The sequence below is a fragment of the Myotis lucifugus genome, unplaced genomic scaffold, assembly GCF_000147115.1.
Source record: "Myotis lucifugus unplaced genomic scaffold, Myoluc2.0 scaffold_191, whole genome shotgun sequence".
Taxonomy (NCBI): Eukaryota; Metazoa; Chordata; class Mammalia; order Chiroptera; family Vespertilionidae; genus Myotis; species Myotis lucifugus.
The window spans coordinates 2,040,748-2,064,161 of NW_005871239.1; the positions used below are offsets into that span (position 1 = coordinate 2,040,748).

General features: G+C 38.3%; 1 protein-coding gene across 4 annotated transcripts in view; it reads left to right on the forward strand.

Moving 5' to 3' along the window:
- Positions 1 to 24: 24 nt before the first annotated feature.
- Positions 25 to 23,414, forward strand: part of ERO1A (endoplasmic reticulum oxidoreductase 1 alpha) — a 43,857-nt gene continuing 20,467 nt past the window's right edge. Inside the window, exons 1-7 of one of the 4 annotated variants that reach the window (XM_006096979.3) lie at positions 25 to 217; positions 10,544 to 10,663; positions 11,458 to 11,541; positions 17,373 to 17,411; positions 19,009 to 19,085; positions 19,185 to 19,258; positions 23,064 to 23,184. In XM_006096979.3, coding sequence (XP_006097041.1) covers positions 41 to 217; positions 10,544 to 10,663; positions 11,458 to 11,541; positions 17,373 to 17,411; positions 19,009 to 19,085; positions 19,185 to 19,258; positions 23,064 to 23,184 — 692 coding nt within the window. In that variant the 5' untranslated portion in view covers positions 25 to 40. The remainder of the gene's footprint in view (positions 218 to 10,543; positions 10,664 to 11,457; positions 11,542 to 17,372; positions 17,412 to 19,008; positions 19,086 to 19,184; positions 19,259 to 23,063; positions 23,185 to 23,414) is intronic. The other 3 variants (XR_002831237.1, XM_023760772.1, XM_014462838.2) reach the window with 3 other exon arrangements.

The following is a 23,414-nucleotide window of genomic DNA, read 5'->3' on the forward strand; positions in this document are numbered from 1 at the left end:
GGGGCGCGAGCGGGGCGGGCGCGGGCTTCATCTGCGGACCATGGGGTGCTCCCCAGTGCCGGTTCTCCAGGGCGCCGGGCGACGACCGGCTGGATCGGCTATGGACCGCCGCTGGGGCTTCCTGATCGGCCTCCTGAGCGCCGCGTGGCTGCTGCTCCGCTCGGGCCACGACGAGCCGCGGCCCCCGGAGACGGCGGCGCAGAGGTGCTTCTGCCAGGTGAGGGGTGCGCGCGGCCGTGCTGACCTTCCCGGGGCTCCCCAGCCGCGTCCTGCGCTGCATCCCGCGCGCCCCGGCGGGTGAGGTGCTGGGGTGCATCTTTGCATCTGCACCCGCCCGGGATGAGTCCCCCCGTGCCCCTGCTCCCTGGCCTGGGCTGAGCCCTCCGCAGCTCGCTGGGTGGATGGGGACGGCTCTCCCACGGCCGCCTGGACCTCGGCGCGCTCTCCCGCGCTGGGGACCGGGCGTGGGGCGAGGGGGGTGGGTGGGTGCCGTATGTTTCCACCGAGTTGATTTATGCATCTTTGTCGGGCTTTCCTAATGCAGAGAGGGTGCGCACAGTGTGCGAGCACACTCAGTATTTTCTCTTTCCACGGGAGCTGGGTCTTTCTAACTTCTAACTTGACCTGGAACTGCGTACGCTGTGCCCGTGCTGGGTGCCTTCGCCAGCCTTTCAGGCCGGGACGGGCTTTTGCCAGGGGCGGGGTGTGGTGTGGTGCTGCTGTCAAATCTCGTTGTCAGGCGGGGAATGGCTTCCTATGGCTTTTCTGTGTCTCAGCCCAGTGCCTGGTGTCTTTGGGGTCGCGGCACCTCCTGGCTCCTCGCCCCTGTGCGGTTTTTCATTTTCCATAATGTCATGAGGTTCTCTTACCGTGATACCCATACAACCGGTCTGAATTGGGCTGATGACAAATTTGATACCAAGTACATTATGATCATTTCCTTGTGTTAGGGATGGGCAAAAAATTCAAAGAACTTTCCAGGTTTCTGGACCGCCACGTTCTGGTATTTTAATGTCATTACTCTTAAAGTCACCGTTTAGTTGGCTTCTGTGGATGAAAACTACCAAATTGAGGTAGGCATCCAAATTGTTCCTTTTAAGTGGATTTTACTATTCATTTATTGTCAGAAACAACATTTGATGTTTGTAAAGGCAATGGTACGATTTCACAGAGGATGGGAACACTAAGTATCAGGAGAGGAGGAGAGATCTCTTTCACTGCTTTATATCCACGGATTTTGTTTTGTTTTGCTTAGGGATTTGGGTGTTAGGTGTTATCAGGCACCGTGTAAGATAAGTTACAAAGAAGTTGCTGCTTTACAACTAAGAGATTGAAAGGCTCCTTTACCTTCAGTGATTGTGAACAGCACACAGTATTTCAATAGGAAAAGGGTCATTTTTCTTCTGATCACAGAAATCATGTAATACAAAGTTTAAACATTTAAAAATAAGTAATGTAGCCCTAGCCGGTTTGGCGCAGTGGATAGAGCATCGGCCTGAGGACTGAAGGGTCCCAGGTTTGATTTCCATCAAGGGCGTGTATCTTGGTTGCGGGCACATCCCCAGGAGGCAGCTGATCGATGTTTCTAACTCTCTAGTCCTCTACCTTCCTCTCTAAAAAATCAATAAAATATATTTAAAAATAAGTAATGTAGAAACAAGGCTTTTGGTGTTGAAAGAAGATGACCAATATAACATTTTCAACTGTGTTCTAGAAATTGGATAATGGAGTAAAATTTCATGTTGAGCTTTTCATCTTTCAATCCTCCCCCCTAACCTTTTCACATATCTAAAATAGGGGAGCTTTTACATTTTAACATTTACTGATTGATCGATTTGAGAGAGAGAGAGATTTGTTGTTCCACGTATGCATTCATTGGTTAATTCTTGTACGTGCCCTGACCAGGGGATCATATCCACAACCTTGGCACATCAGGACGATGCTTTTTCCCTCCCCCCAACTCCTCCCACTCAAATCTATAAAAAAATAAAAATAAAAAAGAGCTAAAAAAAAAAAGAGTTGTTCCAATCTACTCTATCAACAAGTGAATACTTATGTTCTTTTTTATGGTCGCAAAACAATAAAATTAATACAACTAAAGTTATTTGCCAAATAAAGTGTACTTTGAGCACTTTTAAAAAGTATTTCAGATTTATATGAGTTTGAGGAATATATTCTTACAGTGCTTTAGGAAAAAAATGATGTCTGTAGTAGGACTAGAAGTTGGTGGTACACAAGGAAATTATTTGGAAAGTATTTTTTGTTTTGTCTTTCATTGAAAATGGAAGTTTACCTCTAACCAGAGAACAGTGAACAAGCAGGCCAGTGTTATTTATTTTCTTTTGCCTTTTATACAGTATTTTGGTATTTGGTTCAAACCAGTCAGAATCAATGGAGAAAGCAATTGAGGCTCCTTCCATGGCTGACTTTTGGTTATCTAGTTCTATGTTCTACTGGGGCTACAGATGTAAGGTTTTTGGAAAATTTTACTTTAAAATTTTTTGAAAACTTGGCCTTTTCCTTCCATTAAAAACTTGTTGTAGGTTGCTTTGGGGAATAATAAGATCCTTTTCACTGGAAGTATTTTAACAGTGGTAAGGTAATAATAGTGATTAACATTTTACTTTGTCATTTTATTTTATCTTATGTTTTTATTGATTTTAGGAGAGAGAAAGGGAGAGGGGTAGAGAGAGGAACATAGACCGGTTGCTTCCTGCCTGTCCCCTACCAGGGATCCACCCTGCAACACAGGCATGTGCCCCAACCAGGGAATCGAACGGTGATCTCCTGGTTCATGGGTGAACACTCAACCACTGAGCCACACCAGCCAGGCTAAATTTTTAATTTTATAATACTTTTAGATTTTCAGAAAAATCATGAAGATAGTACAGAGTTTCCATATACTCCACATCTAATTTCCTCTGTGATTAACATCTTACATTAGTATGTTACATATATTATAATTAATGAACCAATATTAATATATTATTACTAAAGTCCATATTTTATTCAGATTTTCTTGGTTTCCCCCTAATGTCATTTTATTTTGATATCAGCACTTTGAGATAGGAACTGTTATTTTTTCTATTTTGTATTCAGATAGAAAACTGAGGTCTAGAGAGGTTAAAAAATGCAGGTAAGGAAACAGCAGATAAGTAGTAGAGATGGGATTGGACCCTGGCTCAGAGCCTGTATGCTCACCTTTGTTATACCCTGCCTCCTCCTGGAAGGAGTGTAGGAGGGGACTGCTGTGTTGCTTGGGAGGTTTCCAAGGCTTTCCAATTCTTAAGAAACTAGGACTTTAACCTGGGTGATGTTATATCAGGCCTACACCGGTTCTCAAATCTACCGTTGCTCAACAAGGGCCTTTTAATTGCCACTTATTAATTGGGCCCCGACCCATGGCTGAATATCACCTGAAGCCTAGAGCAGTAAGTTTCACATTTTAGCATGCAGCAATCATGTTGTGTGTGTGTGTGTGTGTGTGTGTGTGTGTGTACATGTGTACATTTTTTAAAAATTCAGATTTCTGTGGCATGGCCAGATTTCTGTTTCACTTTTGGAAACAGGAGTAGTAGTTATTTAAGCAGGTTTAGTACATTCTGAGTACACCATCACGTCATTCTTGTTATCTGTCCGCACCTGTCTTTTGGTTTAGGTAATAGGACTTTGCTTTGTTTCCAAGATTCAACCCTGGGTCTATTGACTGGATTTCTACCTTAGTCTTTTCTGGGACTCTACTTTGGTAACATGACTGGTTCTCTAGTTGCTAGAACTGGGCGTGGTGTTATTCCTGCCAGACTCCTGCCAGGTTTCAGGTTCTGCTACCTGTTGGCAGGCTTATCCAAATGGTTAGATGACTTAGATTCCCAAATTCCTTCCTGTCTCCTTTGCTGAGCTCTCTCTATCTAGTGATCCCTGTTCTACCTCCTTAGCTGCCCTGCTACCTCTTGTTGTAGTTGGGGAAACCTCCTACTCAATTTCTAAGGTAAGAAGATTTAAAAATCTACCATTTAAAATCTGGCAGGTATAATACTCCGCCTCCTCGCCTTTTGAGGTCTCTGGGCTATATGCCACCTTTGCCCCGGATGCTTCTTGCATTCCTTTCTGGTTTGGGGCTTCTTATAGCTTCCTTTGTAATTAGGATGTGGATCAGTAGAATGATGGATGCAAAGGGTTGTTATCTTTGCAGCTTGCTTTCCTTGCTCTGTGAGTGCACGCCTGCCGCTTGAGCTGGTGTGGTCGGGGGCACCACAGGTGACATGGTGGTACATAAGTATAATTAGGCAGTGCAGTGCTCATCTGCAGTGAGAGCGACAGTGCACAGTGGTCCTTCATTCATTCACTCACCCATTCCACAAATAGTTACTGATCACCTACTGTGTGCATTTTAGAAGTTCAGCAGTACTAAGTTCATATGAAGAAGAACAAACATGATTTCACTCGCAAGGATTTTGAACTGTAGTGGGTGGGAGTGAAATAGACAAATTCAATACAGTGAAGTGATGATCACATAGAAGAGTATGTGGACTGTCGTGGGAGCACATGGGAGGGACGGTTAACCCAACAAGGGGTGAGTGGTACCCCAGGGGCAGCTTCTCAAAAGAGGCGATGCTTACTGGTAGGCTTGAGTGTTGAAGATAGACTGTCTTAAAATGAATTCCTCAAGAGGAAAAATGGATTGTTTCAAACCCTTTCCCTCAAGTATTTTATGTGTTTGTTTCTTTTTCTGACTTAATGTCTCTATCTGGCATCTGTCCCTTTGGCCTTTGTAGTCTTTGTGCCAGTTATTCTTTGTATAATATTTTATATCCTGCCGCGACCTTCTCGGGAGTTCAGGATGACTTGCAGGAGGGCCGACAACACAATGAGTATACTATACAAGAAGTATGAATTTTGAAGGCATTGGGGGCCAGGTGGAAACCTCTTTCATGAAGAGGCTCATGAAGTCTGGGTTCTGCCCACTTTTATTCACTTGGAATACACACTTGCCCTTTAGCAATGCATACAGGCAGATCAAAGGTAAAGTTTGGTAAACAATGTAAGGAGTATCAGGTCAGGAAATTGCCTCCAGCCATCACAATCATAGCAGGAGCAATCTTGTATTGATTCCAGCTGGAATCAACGTCCATTGGCCTTCCTATGTCTCGTTTGCACTTTTATGCAAATGCTTGTTATGCTTTGGCCTCCTGCGGTATCCAATGGGAGAAACAGTAGCTATTTCATATTCATTAGAAATTCTGCTTTTAAGACTCAAAAGAAAGGTGTGAAAAATCAAATCATCTAGGTTAGCAGCACTTTTGTTTTGTTGATACCCAGAATTAGGACTCTGAGGTTTTTGTATGCTCAGAGAACTTTTAACAGAAAACAAGGGCATATTTGCATATGAATTGAAAATAGTTATTACAGTGACAAATATGTAGATCAGATTTCTAGAAACTGAATTTTAGTCTAAAACAAATAAGACTAGGCAAGGTAAAAAAATCTTAACTCTTGAATATTGCTGTCATCATTCAAGTATTCTTATCTCTTAGGTGAAAAATTTTCATTACTGTATTGTGATGTTCTAAAATGAAAAGGTAGTATAGGATTTTATATATCCCAAAAGATAAACATCTAAATTCAGTATTTCAGTAAAGTATCATTTGCTTCCTCACCATTAGATTAAAAATAATTATTTTGTTGGCATTTCCCTAAAATATAATCAAAAGTGGTTTATAATGTAAATATTTAACCCAAAGTATGATAAAGATCTCTCTCTTGTTTTTTTGTTTTGTTTGTTTGTTTGTTTTGTGTGTGTGTGTGTGTTTAAATTCTCATCGGAGGGCATGCTTGGAGAGAGGAAGGGAGAAAGAGAAAAAACAAACTAACAATGAATGTGAGAGAGAAACATCTATAGGTTGCCTTTTGTTTGCTTCCCTACTAGGGATCAAACCGGAACCCCCCTGGCCTGGGCATGTGCCTACAACCTTTTGGTGCACCAGATGTCGCTCAACCAACTGAGCCACTCTGGCCGGGCAGGGTCTCTTTTCTGCAGCATGCTGTATATTAAATTTTTTTCTAGTTACTTGCTTTTAAACAGTCATGTTGTATTTGTTACTTCCTTAAAGCAATGTTAATTCTGTTAGATGTTTACCTAGCCCCAAATAAAGAGATAAGAATTTTATTTTCACATCTGGTAATGCTATCTGACTTTAATACGACTTCCCATTGTACATTTAATAGTTTGATTTAGTAAATACAGCTAAGACATCAGTTTTAATTAAGCATTTGAAGATCAGGATTGGCTTTGCAGGCAATTTGCTATCTCAGTGTTGCTAATGAGAAGTAATTTCTAAGCACCATTTCAAACCTACAGAAATTATCACAGCACCGTATTTGAGGGTTGTTAGATCCTTATAATAAACCAGTGGCCCAGTGCATGGATTTGTGTACATTGGAAGGAAATTAATTAGGAGAAATATTTTAATATCGCTATTCGCCCTTTCTCTATAAGTGTCAGAGATGAAAGAAAATTAGTAAAATGTATATGAAAATAATATATAAATTGATTAATAAATAAACAATAACAACATGATATAACAACAACAAAGAAATGAAATAAAACCAACAAAACCATGGTATAAAAACAACATTGATTAAAACAATGACTGATAAATTGATTAAACTTATTCTAATATCTCCCTGTATACCACATTAAGAGTAAAAACAGCCCTAACTGGTTTGGCGCAGTGGATAGAGCATCATCCTGTGGACTGAAGGGTCCCAGGTTCGATTCCGGCCAAGGGCACATGCCTGGGTTATGGGCTCCATCCCCAGTGTGTGTGTGTGTGGGCGGGGGGGGGGGTGCGGAAGGCAGCCAATCAATGATTCTCATCATTGATGTTTCCATCTCTCTATCCTCCCTTCCTCTCTGAAATCAATAAAAATATATTTAAAAAAAAGAGTAAAAATACTTTTAGAGTGCTTGACTAATTTCCCCTGTGATGAAGTATTTACAACTTTTTTAAAAAATATATCTTTATTGATTTCACAGAGAAAGGGAGAGGGAGAGAGAGATAGAAACATCAATGATGAGAGAGAATCATTGATCGGCTGCCTCTTACATGCCCCCCACTGGGGATCAAGCCCACAGTCTGGGCATGTGCCTTTGACTGTAATCAAACCCGGGACCCTTCAGTCCGAAGGCTGACGCTCTATCCACTGAGCAAAACCAGCTAGGCAAGTATTTACAACTTTAACTTTAACATCACACGCTCTTCGAACTTGAGAGAAAGCAACATATAACTGACCATGTCTGAAAACGGGTTCAGGTAGGAATATGCTTACTCTGTCTAGACTAGAGTTTATCCCTGTGACTTATTAATAGTCATAGCAAATGCTGGCATCACGGGAAACTGTCTTCAAATTAATTTAAATGGGAGGCCAGTGTCAGATGGGGACAAATCAATTCTTGGAATCAGAACAACATTTCCTTCCGCAGATCCTGTTAATACTTTAGCTTCAATTATGTTAGGTCGCAATCTTTTGATAATAAATCTTATACCATTACAAAGACCATTTACTATTAAGATTTCTCAGTAGCATGATGATTGCACCTACTTTCAATTTTAATTTATGACACGGCATTCCCGAAGGAGTAATACTATTAAGAAATTCAATGAGAAAATTTTCCTTTTTGGCATCATCTGTTGAATGGATGGAATCATCACTCATATATGTGTGAAAATCTCCATCGAGTATATCCAAAATTTCTTCATTTAATTTATGAACATGCTCATTTTCAGAACAAAGAATCAAATAAAATATATTTAGAACAAATATATTTTAGATATATCTATAGATATATTATTTCCAAAGGTAGCTTCAATAATAGATCCGTTATAAATCATTTCATGGGGGATTTCAATAATATCCATTCCTAAATGAAAACTGCTAGCAAGTTTGCCATCTCCAAGTTTTACTAACCATTTGCTATAAGCAGAATCCTCTGATCTCATATTTGTTTTAAGAGACAACTGTCTGAAACATCCCCAAACATTACAGTACTTTAAACTCATTTGTACTATGGCTGATCGCATAGCATGCAGTACAATACTGAGACATTGTCAAAAATCCCCTCCGAGAAGGAGAACTATCCCACCAAATGCAACATTCAAATTCATAATTTCCCTTAGTAATCTGTCTGTGGCGTTTATAGCATGACTGGATGCCATGGTGCATTCATCAATAATGAGAAGTTGGGCCTTTTTAATGGCTTTAGCAACTTCACTCTTTGAGTCTAGAAATTGAAGTTTCATTTAATGGAATTGGTAATTTATATTGGGAAAGAAAGATTCTTTCACTGAGAAGTAAATTTGCAGCAATTCCTATAGATGCTGTGGGTAAAACAGTACCACCACAACCTCTAATATAATGTATTAAAACTTTATAAAGATATGTTTTTCCACTACTGCTCGGACCATCCAAGAAAAAGCATTTGGGGTGTACAGTTTGATCTTCGATGGCTGGAGTTATAGTCTGAAAGGCTGCCAACTGTTCCATCGTTGAGAGAATTGATCAAAACCTCTGCCTGTTGTCGCTCATACAATTCATCACATGTATTTGTATTTGTTAATAAAGGATAGTCCAGAATTTTGAAATCCGAACATTTCATTCCATGCAATGTGAATACTTCTTGAATTTCATTAAGGGCATGCATTTCACAGTTCACACAGGCACCTTCTCTTTGGTGTACTTTCCAACAAAAATCTTCAATAAAATGAGATTTATTCTCATCCCATAATTTGTCTGCATCAGAAGGACATCCAAATACGCACATATATGCAAAAAATTGCCATAGTTGTTTGGGCATATTAAGGATAATCACATTATCAGTCATATCTTTCCAGATACTGTCATTGATTAATAATCCTCGATGTTTAGCAGCTTCACGAAAAATATCATAAATTACACCTCCTACAGTTCTCAGATCAGCAAAACTTATCTCACCTTTTACATGCAGAAGCAAAAGTCTAGGGTAATATTGTTCTGGTTCTCTAAAGCTCACAGTGAACACCTGCCCTTTTGGCATTTTCTCCACGAAGAATTATTAAACACATAATGTTGTGGAATCTCCCATTAATAATAATTATGCGAGTCAAAATCTTCTTGGTGCCAGTGAGAGCTTTATATGTATTGTGCATGTGCGAGTCAAAGTTTATTTTTAAATTGCCAGAGTGCGTCATATGTACCGGCCGGTCGGTCGGTCAGATGGTCAGACAGTGGAAGGTAGGTCACTTAGCCTTTTTCTGTATAATAAAAGTGTAGTATGCAAATTGTCCCCTTGAGCAGGAGTTTGTCCTGGAGTTCGACCAGGGGGTGGGGCTGGCCGGGGGAAGGGAGGGAGTACCCAGCTGGCAGCTGGCAGCTGGCAGCTGCTTTGGGACACTACCAGTGTATGAATTTCATGCGCTGGGCTTCTAGTATATATATAAGATTATTGTTTGTCTTACAAATTCATTATCTCTTCACCCATCTTGTCTCTAACCTACAAATCCTGTGGGAAACTAAAATAAGGGAAAGACAGAGAAAAAGGAATTATAAGTACATAGAGTCCCAGAAAAGCCATGGGTGCCAATGCAGCTGGGCTTCAGGAAAGACGGTAGAAGTGGGGAAACCCTCTGGAGTCCAGGTAGCATATGTTTTCTATCTCCTGTCTCTAGTTCTGTGTATGTTTTAAAATCTTCCCTTTCTCTGCTAACTGGTCATGTGCTTCTAAGTTCACATGATGGAATATGGTCTGAGTTACTTGCTTACTGTCTAGGGAGAGACATCATGGTCTCAATTCCAGATTCCTGGAGAAGGGACTGTGATCTGGTTTGGGTCAGATGTATCTTTGTGTATCTATCTTTGTGTAACCCACCCCTGGTCAGGCCTGGTGGGCAGGGCTACCAGGTGGCTGCAGGGGATCAAATCTTTGGGTGTATATGCGTTGCTATTGTTAGGTCAATGCTGACAGGAGCCAGGCCAACACACGTGAGAGTGTAAGAAATTTTATTGCATTCTCTCACAGCGGGCTGAGACCAGGGTGTTGGTGTCAGCCCCCAGGGGGTGGTGAGGTTCTCTTATATAGGGTAGAGGTATGCAGTAGAGGGCCAGGATATGGGTGCATGAATTGGTCAAGGGGAGGGGAGGGCACAAGTGGGCCAAGGGAGGCAAGGGAGGAGAGTGCACAGGTCGGTCAGGCGGAGAGTTCTTGCTTCTGCAGGCACGACTGGCCATCTGCCCCACGCTATGGGAAAAGGCTTATAACAATAAGGAGAGATTAGAGGTAGTTCATCCTAACAGTTATGAGCTCAGTACACCCTACAAAAAGTATCCACAGTATTCCTCTAGAGCAATAGCATTACTAGATTATTGTTCTACCCGAACTCAGAAAATTATGGGGAGGAGGGAGGATAAAGTTGGTTGAGTAGAGGACTTTCATCATAACGAGGTGAGGAAAAAGAACTCTGTTGCATCGAAGACATTTTGATTTAATATTTCATTTTCTTTGTAACAGGTCAGTGGTTACTTGGATGATTGCACCTGTGATGTTGAAACCATTGATAAATTTAATAACTACAGGCTTTTCCCAAGACTACAAAAACTTCTTGAAAGTGACTACTTTAGATATTACAAGGTATTTTAATTTTGTATAAGAATACTTAAAGTTTAAATGGATAATTACATTTTCTTAGGCATTGCTAGGCTTCAAAATCATAGCTAGTGCTTGAAATTGATCGAGGACATATTAGGAAAATTCAGTTCCCAAGAGTGAATAACGTGGTTCTGAGACTACCCATTGTATACTTTTAATTTTAATAACTGAGTTTTACACGAGTTAGAAACTAGTAGGTTAAACTGAAGTCAGAAAAGAAACTAGTATGTGTATTGTAATCAAAATCGTGAGTTCATAATTTTCTAAAACATCAGATTTATTCCAATTACTTAATGTAAGTAAATGAAATATTTTTGAGAAGCATAGCTTTATTTTGACCTGTATTATATTAACAAGTCACTCGTCATACTTTATCTTGAGATATCTACTGAAAGAGTTTAGAAAACCTCATCATTGGATTATATAGTTATAGTCTAAGTTCACAGTTGTCTAATGATTCTGCCATGTTAACTGTTACTTGCTTTAAAAGAATGTGAGTTTCGTAGTGGTGATCTGAGCTACTTTGGCTCCTAGATGCCATCTGCTCAGGGTTTGTTTAGTCACAGTCTGTGAATTTCTAAGTCTACCAATTTACTTATTAGCAGCTACACCTTTATGTCAACATTGGAACTTGACACCTGATAAGTGAAAGCAATAGAATAATTGTAGCCAATAACACGATCAGGTTATAGCACCACAATTCAACATGTGTTAATTCCAAACTTTTTCTGTTTTCAGAGATTGTTTTAAAATGTTTTCTATTGTTATTTTACAAGGTAAACCTGAGGAGGCCCTGTCCTTTCTGGAAAGATATCAGCCAGTGTGGAAGAAGAGACTGTGCCGTCAAGCCTTGTCAATCTGTAAGAACCGTGTAAATATTTAAGAACTGTTATCATCTTTTTTTCAAATAATTACAGCTTTTTAAAAGGGGCAAATATAACTAAAATGATATTTTAATCCTTAGGCTAACTATAATGTGTAATATTTACATATTAAAAACCTAAACTTACAAATATAAAACACTTCGAATTATACTGCCTTTATAATAATAGAATTAACATTTTGTGGTTAATCTAATCCTCTTACTTATTAGTGAGATTAATACAAATGGTCCCCAACTCAATCGATGGTTTAATTTATGGCTTTCTGACTTTAGGGTGGTGTGAAAGCTGCATTCAGTGGGAACTGTAATGTGAATTTTGACCTTTTGCTGGGCTACTTTATTTGGCATGACAGTCTCTCGCGATGCTGGGCAGTGGCAGTGAGATGCTTTTGCCCAACCATAGGCGAATGTAAGTGTTCTGAGCACATTTAAGGTAGGCCAGGCTCAGCTATGAGGTTAGGTGTATTAAATTCATTGGATTTACTGTGTTTTCAACTTATGGCTTATGATGGGTTTATCGGGGTATAACCCATTATAAGTCAAGGAGCATCTGTAGTTTTTTTGGCTTGATAGTTTTTCTTCTTATATCTTACCTGAACAAAGTTATGTTTATAGTATAATAAAATGAAGTTAATCAATGCATAAACCAAATCCCGCTCCCTTTTTTGTGGGTGTATTATTTTCCTTGCATTTCCTTGGGTGGGAGGAGTTGGAGAAAATACCTGGTTTTATGAAGGATTTCTCAGAGCATTACAATTTGAAGTATTCTACTCTGAAAGCAGAGAATTTCATGCTTTTCAATGAAGCTTTTTTTTTTTTTAAAGTATACATTTTTGCTCAGCTGGTGTGACTCTTCGGTTGAGTGTCGACCTATGAACCAATAGGTCACGGTTTGATTCCCGGTCAGGGTACATGCCTGGGTTGTGGGCTCCATTCCCAGTGTGGGGTGTGTAGGAAGCAGCCAACCAATGATTCTCTCTCATCATTGATGTTTCTATCTCTCTCTCCCTTTCTTTCTCTGAAATCAATAAAAAATATTTTTAAAAAGAATAAAAGTTTATATTTTTACTTTTTCATCATGGTAAAATATACATAAACATAATTTTACTATTTTAATCATTTTTAAGTGTATAGTTCATTGACATTAAATACTACATTGTTGTGCAACCATCACCATCTCCCATCCCCAGAACTTTTTCATCTTCCCAAATTAAAATGCCATACTCAATAAACAATACTTTCTAATTCCCCACCCCTCTAGCAATCACTATTCCACTTTCTTTCTCTATGAATTTGACTATTTTAGGTCCCTCGTACAAGGGGAATCATTACAATATTTGTCCTTTTGTGTCTGGTTTATTTCACTTAGCGTATGTTTTCAAGGTTTATCTTATGTTTTCAAGGTTTATCTACATTGCAGCATGTATTTTATTCCCTTTTTTTTGGTTTTGTTTTTTGTTAATCCTCACTGAGGATATTTTTCCCATTGCTTTTTTTTTTTTTAAGAGAGTGTGTATGGGGTAGGGCGGGGGGAGAGTGGGGGAGAGAGAGAGAGAGAGAGAGAGAGAGAGAGAGAAATATCAATGTGAGAGAGACACATGGACTATTGACTGATTGCTTCCCACGCGTACCCCGACTGAGAATTGAACCCATGACCTTTCAGTATGCAGGCCGATGCTGTAACCACTTAGCCACACCAGCCAGGGTAGATTTTATTCCTTTTTAAGTCTGAATTGGATTCCCTAGTGTGTGTATACGACATTTTGTTTATCCATTCACCTGTTGATTGACTTTTGGATTGTTTCTACCTTTTAGTTAGTGTGAATAATACTGCTATGGATGTGGGTGTACAAATGTCTGCTTGAATCTCTACTTTCAATTTTTTTTGGTATATATACCCAGACGTAGAATTGCTGGATCATTTAGTATTGCTGGATCTGTGTTTAATTTTTGAGGCACACCATGCTGTCTTCCACTATGGCTGTACCATTTTACATTCCCACTAGCAGTGCACAGGGGTTTTAGTTTCTCCACATCCTCCCTAACACATGCTTTTTCCTGTTTTTTTGATAATAGCCATCCTAGTGGGTATGAAGTACTAGCGTAGTTTCTTTAAAATATATTTTTATTGATTTCAGAGAGGAAGGGAGAGGGAGAGAGAGATAGAAACATCAATGATGAGAGAGAATCATTAATCGCCTGCTTTCTGTTCGCCCCCTACTGGGGATAGAGCCACAACCCAGGTATGTGCCCTTGACCAGAATCAAACCCAGGATCCTTCAGTCCATAGGCCAACACTCTATCCATTGAATCAAACCAGCTAGGATTAGTGTAGTTTTGAGCAGTTAATTTTTATTTTTGTAAATATTGCCATATTGACCTATCTAGCATGTGGAATTCAGGTAAATATAAGATTATTTACTAGTATTTTACAACTAGATGAATGAGAAGCATGTTTTTAGTTATATTAATCCTCATAGGTACAGCTTTTGAAAATTCAAGGATTAACTTATGAAACACCTTGTATTACTATGATTAAAGCATGAGTTTATCATTAAAGTCACATTATTAATTTAAATGTTTCATTTTACTTCATAAGTTTAGAATTTATATTTAGTAATATAAAAAATGTTGGGAAAATTCAAATTGACCAATAACTTATTTATATGACTTATTAAAATGCAAAAATACGGCAGATACTTAATAAAGGCATTTCATTATACTTGTACATTAAATGGAATATTATTTTTCATGCTGAATTTCCTTACTAAATGGCCTATTATTAACCTTAGAACAAGCAAATAGTTTTACAATTATTACAAATTTGATCTCATCTTAAAGTAGCAATTATTTCTAATTATTGTTAATGAAGGATTGAGCTCGGGGACGCCATCTTAAGAAGAAAGGAGAGGGCAGGAAATCTGAGAGATACTTAGAATCAAGTAATAGCTTATCGATTCCCAGATGGACTGACTGAGGATGGGACCTATTTTACTGTAAATTCTAGAGACAACAACCAATTTTAGCATTTTAGAAATGCTAAAAGATAGATGTTTATTACTTGACTTGAACACATAGAAATGCTAAGAAAGCATCAGGTGGAAATTAGCAATTTGTACTGAGAAATTGAGACAGAAGGTAGTTATTTCACCTTTTGCAGAATGGGACAGAGTGCCTTTCATTCCAGTAGTCTGTTTTTTTCTTGAACTGGTTTCATAATGGAGAGTCGGCTTTTAGATAATTAGATGATGTTTATCCACCTAAAGATATTATCCTATATAATAAAAGGTTAATATACAAATTGCCCCTTGGGAGTTTGACCGACCGGGAGTTCAACCACTCACTATGACATGCGCTGACCACCGGGGGGAGGGAATGCAGAACGAAAGAAGGCCCCAGCCGGCAGCTGGCAGCTGGGGGAAGGAAGGCCCTGATTGGCCCTGATCGCTGGCCAGGCCTAGGGACCCTACCTGTGCAAGAATTTTGTGCACCGGGCCTCTAGTTAGATTATAATTATGCATATATTGTGTGTGTGTGTGTGTGTGTGTGTGTGTGTGTGTGTGTGTTTGTAATGCCATGATTAGACCCAAGATTTTGGAAAGATAACTGGCAGTGTTGTGAGGAGTGGGGAGGAAGATGAGAAAGGAGATGGAGAAAAAACTTGTAAAGGAATATCGCTTAGCAATGGAATGTAATTTGGTTCAGTAGTGAATATTTTTGAGGGTCTACTGTGTGCCACAACCTGGACACATAAGATGAGCTTTTACCACGAGGAGCTATGGTTTAATAGGGGAGACAAACACTAGTGACAGTTGCAATGTAAATGTGATAGCCCAATAGTAGATGTACCGACCATGTACACACCGTGGGAGCAGAGGGGAAGGCAGAGCAGAGGAGGGAGACATGAGAAACTCCACTGTAAGTGGCAGTGAGGCAATGAGCCATTCACATTCCCCTTAGGACAAGCTGGGCTCAGTTCCAACGGATCCTAAAATAGGGCAGTCTGTCAGAACCAAAGAGTGATTGGAGATCATTTCAAATACTTTGATACACTTGCTCCAGGCTGAATAATCAGCTTTCATAGCTAGAATTTATATTGCACATGACTGATATTTTGACATCTATTCTACTTCAGTCTGCATCTTTAAAATAAGAACATTACATTATGAACACAATGTAGTTACCGCATCTGAAACACTTAACAATTCTTTCTTAACCTGATGTACAAGGTTAAATACAGTTAACTCACCACTTCACATGGTCTGCTGCTGTTTTGTTAACACCTTTTTGGGCTAAACAGGGAACCAACACCAGTTTCCTTTTTCAGTTCAATTTTAGACTTGGTTCAGGTTATACTCTGGGACCCAGCAGGAGATAGAAAAATAATAAAAGTTGAAACTCTCTTCCTCAAACGTGGTCTTTAAAATGCATACCCTTTGATTCACACTCCTGATTCCAGAGAATATTTGAATGTGGCTGGTGGTCTCCCACAGAGGCTGGACCCTCTCTGTAAGCTGAAACACTGGTTACTTCCTTTACAGTGAATCAAAACAAGGTTCTTTCTCCTCCATTACTAAGTGGCCCAGGCGAAAAAGAGTAACAACAGCCAGTGTTAGGAAATAAGCACTCCGGCGGTGAAGTCTTTTCGAGATCAATTTGGCAAATGTATCAAACACATTAAAAAGGTACATATCCGGGACCTAGCAATTCCACTAGGAATTTCACTGACTAAAATAATCAAACAAATGTTCAAAGATGATTGTAAAGCAGTACTGAATTTTGTAGAGATGTCAATTCTGCTGAAATTGGCCTATAAAGTTGGCATGGTTTATTATATGAAAAAATTAGAAACCATCTAAATACCTGGGCATAGAAAAAGAACACATGTTGACCTAGTTCAGAGTCTGAAGGGTACATGATAAAGTGCATGTCTCTGTGTGGGTCCTCCCCTTTGAGCAAACTCTAATTCAGGGATATACTTAGCATTGGGCCTGCAATTTACAGAGTTCTCCCATGTACCTCATTATCTGCACTCACAGCATCACTTTGATGATAGGCAGAATAGGTCCTGTAGTTGGTAAGTGGCCAATGCTTGACTAAAAAATGGTTCTATTTTGCGCTGAAAAGAACGAAGCCTTCTTAAAACAAACCAAACCAACCAACTAACCAAACAAAAAACACTTAAGCAATTCCAAGACTGGAACAAGAAATATACAAGATGAACTTGGAGTATCTTGTCATAACAGAAATAAAAAATGCTGTTAAAGATTACTGGGGTAGGGGGGGTGGGTGGGGAGAGATTAACGGGGGAATTTATATGCATCTATGCATAGCCCATGGACACACACAATAGTGTGGTGAAGGCCTGGGAGGGGCCAGTGCAGGGTGGAGGGGGTCAATGGGAAAAAAAAGGGGGCACCTGCAATACTTTCAACAATAAAGATAAATTAAACAACAACAACAAAAATAACTGGGGTAATATCAAAAGACATAGGTGCAAATATCAAGTAAGCATAAGTGGGTCCCCTAGTGGCCAAATGTGGACAACTTGAGCATCACATTGAATAATAACTAGGTGACTATTTTTACATTTCCATGCTGAAATATATATCAGCAATCCATAGAATAATTTGTTGTTGCATTTTTATTTACTAACAGAAAATAATGTTACAACTGCCTAACTGTTCTCAGTTAAAAAATGTTAACTTCAATAATTTGTTTCATGAATTTTTCTCATAAATCATGGAAATTTAAAATACTTTATCAGTAGGATAAATGTCATGTAAAAGCATTTTTTTTCTTTTTCAGGATGAAGTTCCTGATGGAATTAAATCTGCAAGCTACAAGGTATGTATATATTGATTAATGTGTCCAATATCTTAACAAAGACTCATTTCCCCTACCAGCTACTACCCCACTTCTCTGCTCCCCTTCACAGTGAAACCCCTTGAGAGTTATTTGTACTCAATGACTCCAGTTCTTTTGTTCAACCCTTTGTTATGCAAAGCATGAAAGAAAAATTAAAGTAGAGGAAACAAACCCACAACATGTACCCATCACAGAGCTTCATCAGTTACCAATGTGTGGTTAATCTTGTTTCATCTGTACATCCCACCTCATTCTCCCAAGTACTTAAAACCAGTCTCAGGTAAATCATTTTGTTTACAAATACTTTATATACATCCCTAAGATTAAAATATACTTAAAAAATATAACCACAGTCAGGCTTCGAATTTCTTTAGTTGTTTCATAAGTATCTTAATAGCTTGTTTGAAACAGGATTCAAATATATTTCATACATGGCATTTGGTTGATGTGTCTCTTATGTCTCTCTCTTTAAATAAATTTTTAATTTCATTATACTTTTATTTATTTTTATTTTTTTAAATATACTTTATTGACTTTTTACAGAGAGGAAGGGAGAGGGATAGAGAGTTAGAAACATCAATGAGAGAGAAGCATCGATTAGCTGCCTCCTGCACACCCCCTACTGGGGATGTGCCCGCAACCAAGGTACATGCCCTTGACCAGAACTGAACTTGGGACCTTTCAGTCCGCAGGCTGACGCTCTATCCACTGAGCCAAACCGGTCAGGGCCATAATACTTTTAGATTTATAGAAAAAATTGTGAAGATAGTAGAGTTTCCATGTACTCCACACTTAGTTTCCTCTGTGATTAACATCTTGCATTTGTATGATACATTTATTATAATTAGTGAACCGATATTGATACATTATTACTACCTAAAGTCCACGTTTTATTCAGATTTCCTTGTTTTCCCCCTAATGTCCTTCTTGTGTTTCAGGATGGCATCCAGGATAGCAAGTTACAGTTAGGGGTCATATCTCTTAGGTTCCTCTTGGCTGGGACAGTTTCTCAGCCTTGCCTTGTTTTTGATGAGATACTTTTAAGGCGTAGTAGTCAGGCATTTGCAGTTGGGATTTGTCTCATGTTTTTCTCATGCTCAGAGTGGGGTTATGTTTTTGGGAGGAAGACCACAGAAGTAAAGTGCCATTTTCCTCATGTACATCACGTCACATCACGTCACATATTGCCAATATGACTTTTTCCTATTAAAGTTGACCTTGATCACCTGGTTGAGGTAGTTTTGTCAGCTTTCTCCACCATAGATTTATTCTTACTCACCCTTTTCGTACTGTATTCTTTGGAAGGAAGTCACCTCTATGCACAGCCCACATTTACGGAGCGCTTCATCTCCTTGAGGATATAAGTTGTCTGGAATTCTTCAGTATGAGAGACTTGTATCTTTTCCCTCTATTTACTTATTTATTACAGATTCTAAACTGATTTTGCTCATTTCAATCCCATGTTTTCTTGTTTACATACAGAGTGACGTCATAGCCAATGTGTTAAAAAATTCTTTTTTAAATGTTTAAAAAATGCAGTAAACTTGTATTCTATTTATTCCCCTTTTCATTTCAGTATTCTGAAGAAGGCAATAATCTCATTGAAGAATGTGAACAGGCTGAACGACTTGGAGCTGTGGATGAGTCTCTGAGGTTTGATTTTTTTTTTTGGCAGCAGGAGCATTTTATGTTTTTTTTCCAGGTGAAATGTTAACTTTAAAAAAAGAATAACACTGTTATCTTTGTTTGAAGTGAGGAAACGCAGAAGGCCGTTCTTCAGTGGACCAAGCATGATGATTCCTCAGACAACTTCTGTGAAGCTGATGGTAAAAGCTTTTTTATAGTATGCATTTTGTTTAAGATTGTACCCAAGAAAAAAATAATTCTTTAAAAATGACTTTTATAAATTCATTTTCTAATGGTTTGGCATTTCCTCAAAAAGTAAACCTAGAGTTACCATATGACTTGACAATTCAACTCCTAAGCAAACACCTAAAAAGACTGAATACAGGGAAACATATAAACACCTATGTTTATAGCAGCATTATTCACAATAACCAAGAGGTGGGAAAAGTTTCCATGAATGGATGAATGTACAGTATCAAGAAAGTTTAGTACCTACATACAATGAAATACTGTTTTGCCATAAGAAGAAATAAAGTTCTGATACATGCTACAGTGTGAATTAACGTTCAGAGCATAATGCTAAATGAAATAAGCCAGACAGAAAAGGACAAGTATCGTGTGATTCCATTTGTATGAAATATCTAGATTAGGTAACTTATCATATAGAGACAGAAAGTACATTAGAGTTTACCAAGGGCTGGAGGGAAGGGAGGTGGGGAGTTAATTTGCTTTAATGGTTTTCAGTTTTTGAAAAAAAATCACCTCTTGAGTTCCATAGTTATAGTAATATATATATAATATTATTATATATTGTATTGCATAAAATATAGATTACATCATATATTATATATTATAATTTTTATAATATATACAGGCATTTTGCATAAATAGCTAAAAAGTAGGGAATGCAAATACCTGCTTCTGTTTCACTGATATCATATTGTTAAATATTTTCCTTAATGGTGATGGTCCATGTCACTTTTGGAAAAGAGAATAATGACCCATCAGTTGTATCTGCTACATCTAAAGCTAAGCCAGAGGGCTGGTGCTGTTAAAATGTAGGAGCCCCAGAAACCCTTAGAACTCTTTGATCAAGATTTATGGATTTGTCTCTTCTTCCTTTTTCTAGTGTCTCCCTTTTCCTAAATTGAATTGTTTAGCCTTTTAATTGGCTAAACAACATAAAATCAAACTGAATTTTGGTATTTTTCTATGGCTGTTTTAGAGCAAATTAGTGATCTTTTAAACAAGTAGTGAAGCCTTAGATGGTGTGGTTCAGTGGTTAGAGTGTTGGCCTGGGCACTGTAGGGTCTTGGGTCTGATTCTCAGTTAAGGGTGGTACCTGGGTTACAGGTTGATCCCTGGCCCCAATCAGGACACATTGCAAGATGCAACCAGTCGATGTGAGAGACACATTGATGTTTCTCTCTCTCTCTCTCTCTCTCTCTCTCTCTCTCTCTCTCTCTCTCTCTCCCCCTCTCCCTCTCCCTCTCCCTCTCCCTCTCCCTCTCCCTCCCTCCCTCAATATCCTCAGGTGAGGATTAAAAATAAAATAAAAAATTAGTGAAGAGTGATACAGATCATTTTAATTACAAGTAAAAGATGAAGCCAGCAATCCCTATAACCCCCCCCCCCCCAAAAGGAAGAAAAATAGAAAGTATTTACTTTTAATTTTGTGGCTTTTTTTCTTTTAAAAAAGAAATACATGCTTTCCTTAATAAAAAAACATGACCATGTTTGGGCACATTTATATCTATAGCCCTTTATTCTTATTTCCAAATTCTGAAAACATAGAAAAGTCAATATTTTTCCCTCTAAGTTTATCATAGATTCATTGTGTGAATATTCATGTATTTCATGGCAGAGATATTTATGTATTTGATCAAAAGTTGCTGCCTCCGTCCCTGCTGGAGTAATAGTCAATATATGCTGCATGCACTGTATTTTCTAAAATCTGAAAAGTTCTGAATTCCAAACACATTTGGCTTCAGGGGTGTTGGGTGAGGATGGCTTAGTAAAGGAAAGGGATAAATGCTCTCCCAGCCCCCTAACTTTGGTCTTTTCCACAAGGTTCTTTGGAGTAAACAGTGCTGTGAGATAAAATAAATTTATAACTTGCAGCACTTTTTTTTAAGGCCTGCAATGTTAGAGAAAGAATGGCAATACCTTATTTCTATTTAAAAAGTGTCCTTTTGAGACTGCCAGCTTACCTTTGTGTGGCAAGGACTGAGAATCAATAATTCACTTTTTATGTGGTGGTGTTCTGTTATCTTGGGTGAACCACTTGACAATTTGTATTTGTTTATTCTGTGAAAGGAGGGTGGATATTATAAAAAAAGAAAGCTTTATAAGGAATACATAATGTGTGTAAATGGTAGGGGGACTATAGAAGGTATTTTATATATTCGAATGAGAAATTTAAGCCCTGGCTGGCTTTGTTCAGTGGTTAGAGCATTGATCCAAAGGGTCTCAGGTCCGATTCCTAGTCAAGGACACGTACCTCAGTTGCAGGCCCAATTCCTGGCCCTGGTTGGTTGGGTATGAAAGGGGTGCGAATGAGTGGCAACCAATCGATATGTCTCTCACATGGATGTTTCCTTCTCTCTCTGCCCCCCTCCTCCCTTCTCTCTAAACAAATCAATGGGAAAAATATCCTTGGGTGAGGATTAAAAAAAAAGAAGAAATTTAAACTTTTGTCATCTGACAAAATATAGTTTTAATAACATTTAAAAAAATAAAGTTGGGAGAGGAAGTACTTATCATAAGGAAAATTATGAGGCAATGTTTATCTCTAGGCAAAATATAAAAATGTAATCATTTCGTGGTGGTTAGTTTTCTGTCTTAAAGTAGTAGTTGCTGAGCAATATTTATATGTTTTATGAATATATTTATGAATTTATTATAATTTATTATATTGTGTATTACTTCTATCTTAGACTTTCAGTTATTTCTAGATGCTGTCGCTATGTTGCTTCTGGAAGCAAATTCTTTGTTGGTGCATATTGTTAAGCCTTCTAGAGGAGTAAGATTTTGCTGTGCTATTAAATAATTTCCCAAAGCCACTGGAGGACTAGGGTCCTTTTTGTTGTTGTTGCTTTGAAGTTATAACATATATACAAATTTATAGAACACACAAGAAAGCAATATCCCACCAATTTTTGTATGTTTTGTTTATATATCTTTAACTGACTTCTCTATAATGTTTATCTTTTCATTTTACTAGATAGCCTTTGTACTTCATAGTTTTGACTATAAAATGGCCTGTTAATATACATCATAACACCAATACCACCAGCTAATATTTATTATTCTCTTACCATTGTTCTAAGCTCTCTGCACATATATAACTTATTTAAGTCTTACAGTAACACTATGAATATTATCCCCATCTTAGAAATGATGGCACAAGACAGAGAAATTACATAACTTGTCCTGGATTCTGACCCGGGCACTCTGGCTCCAGAACCCATGCTCTGCTCTGTTGGGCATTTAGGTTGCTTCCAATTTTCCCTTTAAAAATAATGCAGACCCAAATGCCATCCTGGATGTGACTTTTTGCATGTTTAGGATTATACCTTTGGGACAGGTTTGTGGTGGATTCTGATGGTGCTCATGCAAGAAGGAAGTATTTGATAACAAACAGTGTATGGTACTAACACTTCATTTACCTTAGTTACTGATAAACTACTGTGGTCATTGTGGAGGGACATGTATATATATTCTTTGTATGGATAGCTTATGAGAATTGAATTACCATGTTCCTTTGGTTCTAAAATTCACCTGTTCCTATTTTGTAACATTTCTAAAAGCAGCATGCTTTTGAAACTAGAGTGTACATTTAATGTGGCTGTGTTGATTCTTTTATCTTTCTCCTGAAAAGTTGTTTTTAAGTCCCTGAGGCATTGACACATCTGTGATGCCTTAGAATCAATGGAGTACTTCTATACTAGCTTTTTAAAGGTAACTGTAAAGAAGAAAGTTTCAATAGAAACTTTTATTTTATAGACATACAGTCTCCTGATGCTGAGTACGTAGATTTGCTCCTTAATCCTGAGCGCTACACGGGTTACAAGGGACCAGATGCTTGGAGAATATGGAATGTCATCTATGAAGAAAACTGTTTTAAGTATGTGTCTTTTCCATTTATAAATTTTTAGGAGATGTAGTGATTTCTCTTTGTAAACAAACAAAATAATAATGATTTAAGTACAAATGAAATTTACTTTGTTAAAGGATGTATTGGGACATAGGAACATACTTATTCATGAAACCAGGTCTCCTCTGGGGAAACATGTAGACATGTTTCAACAAATATCTCTCTTTTTTAAAAGACTTAGAATAGTATTAGACTTTTAT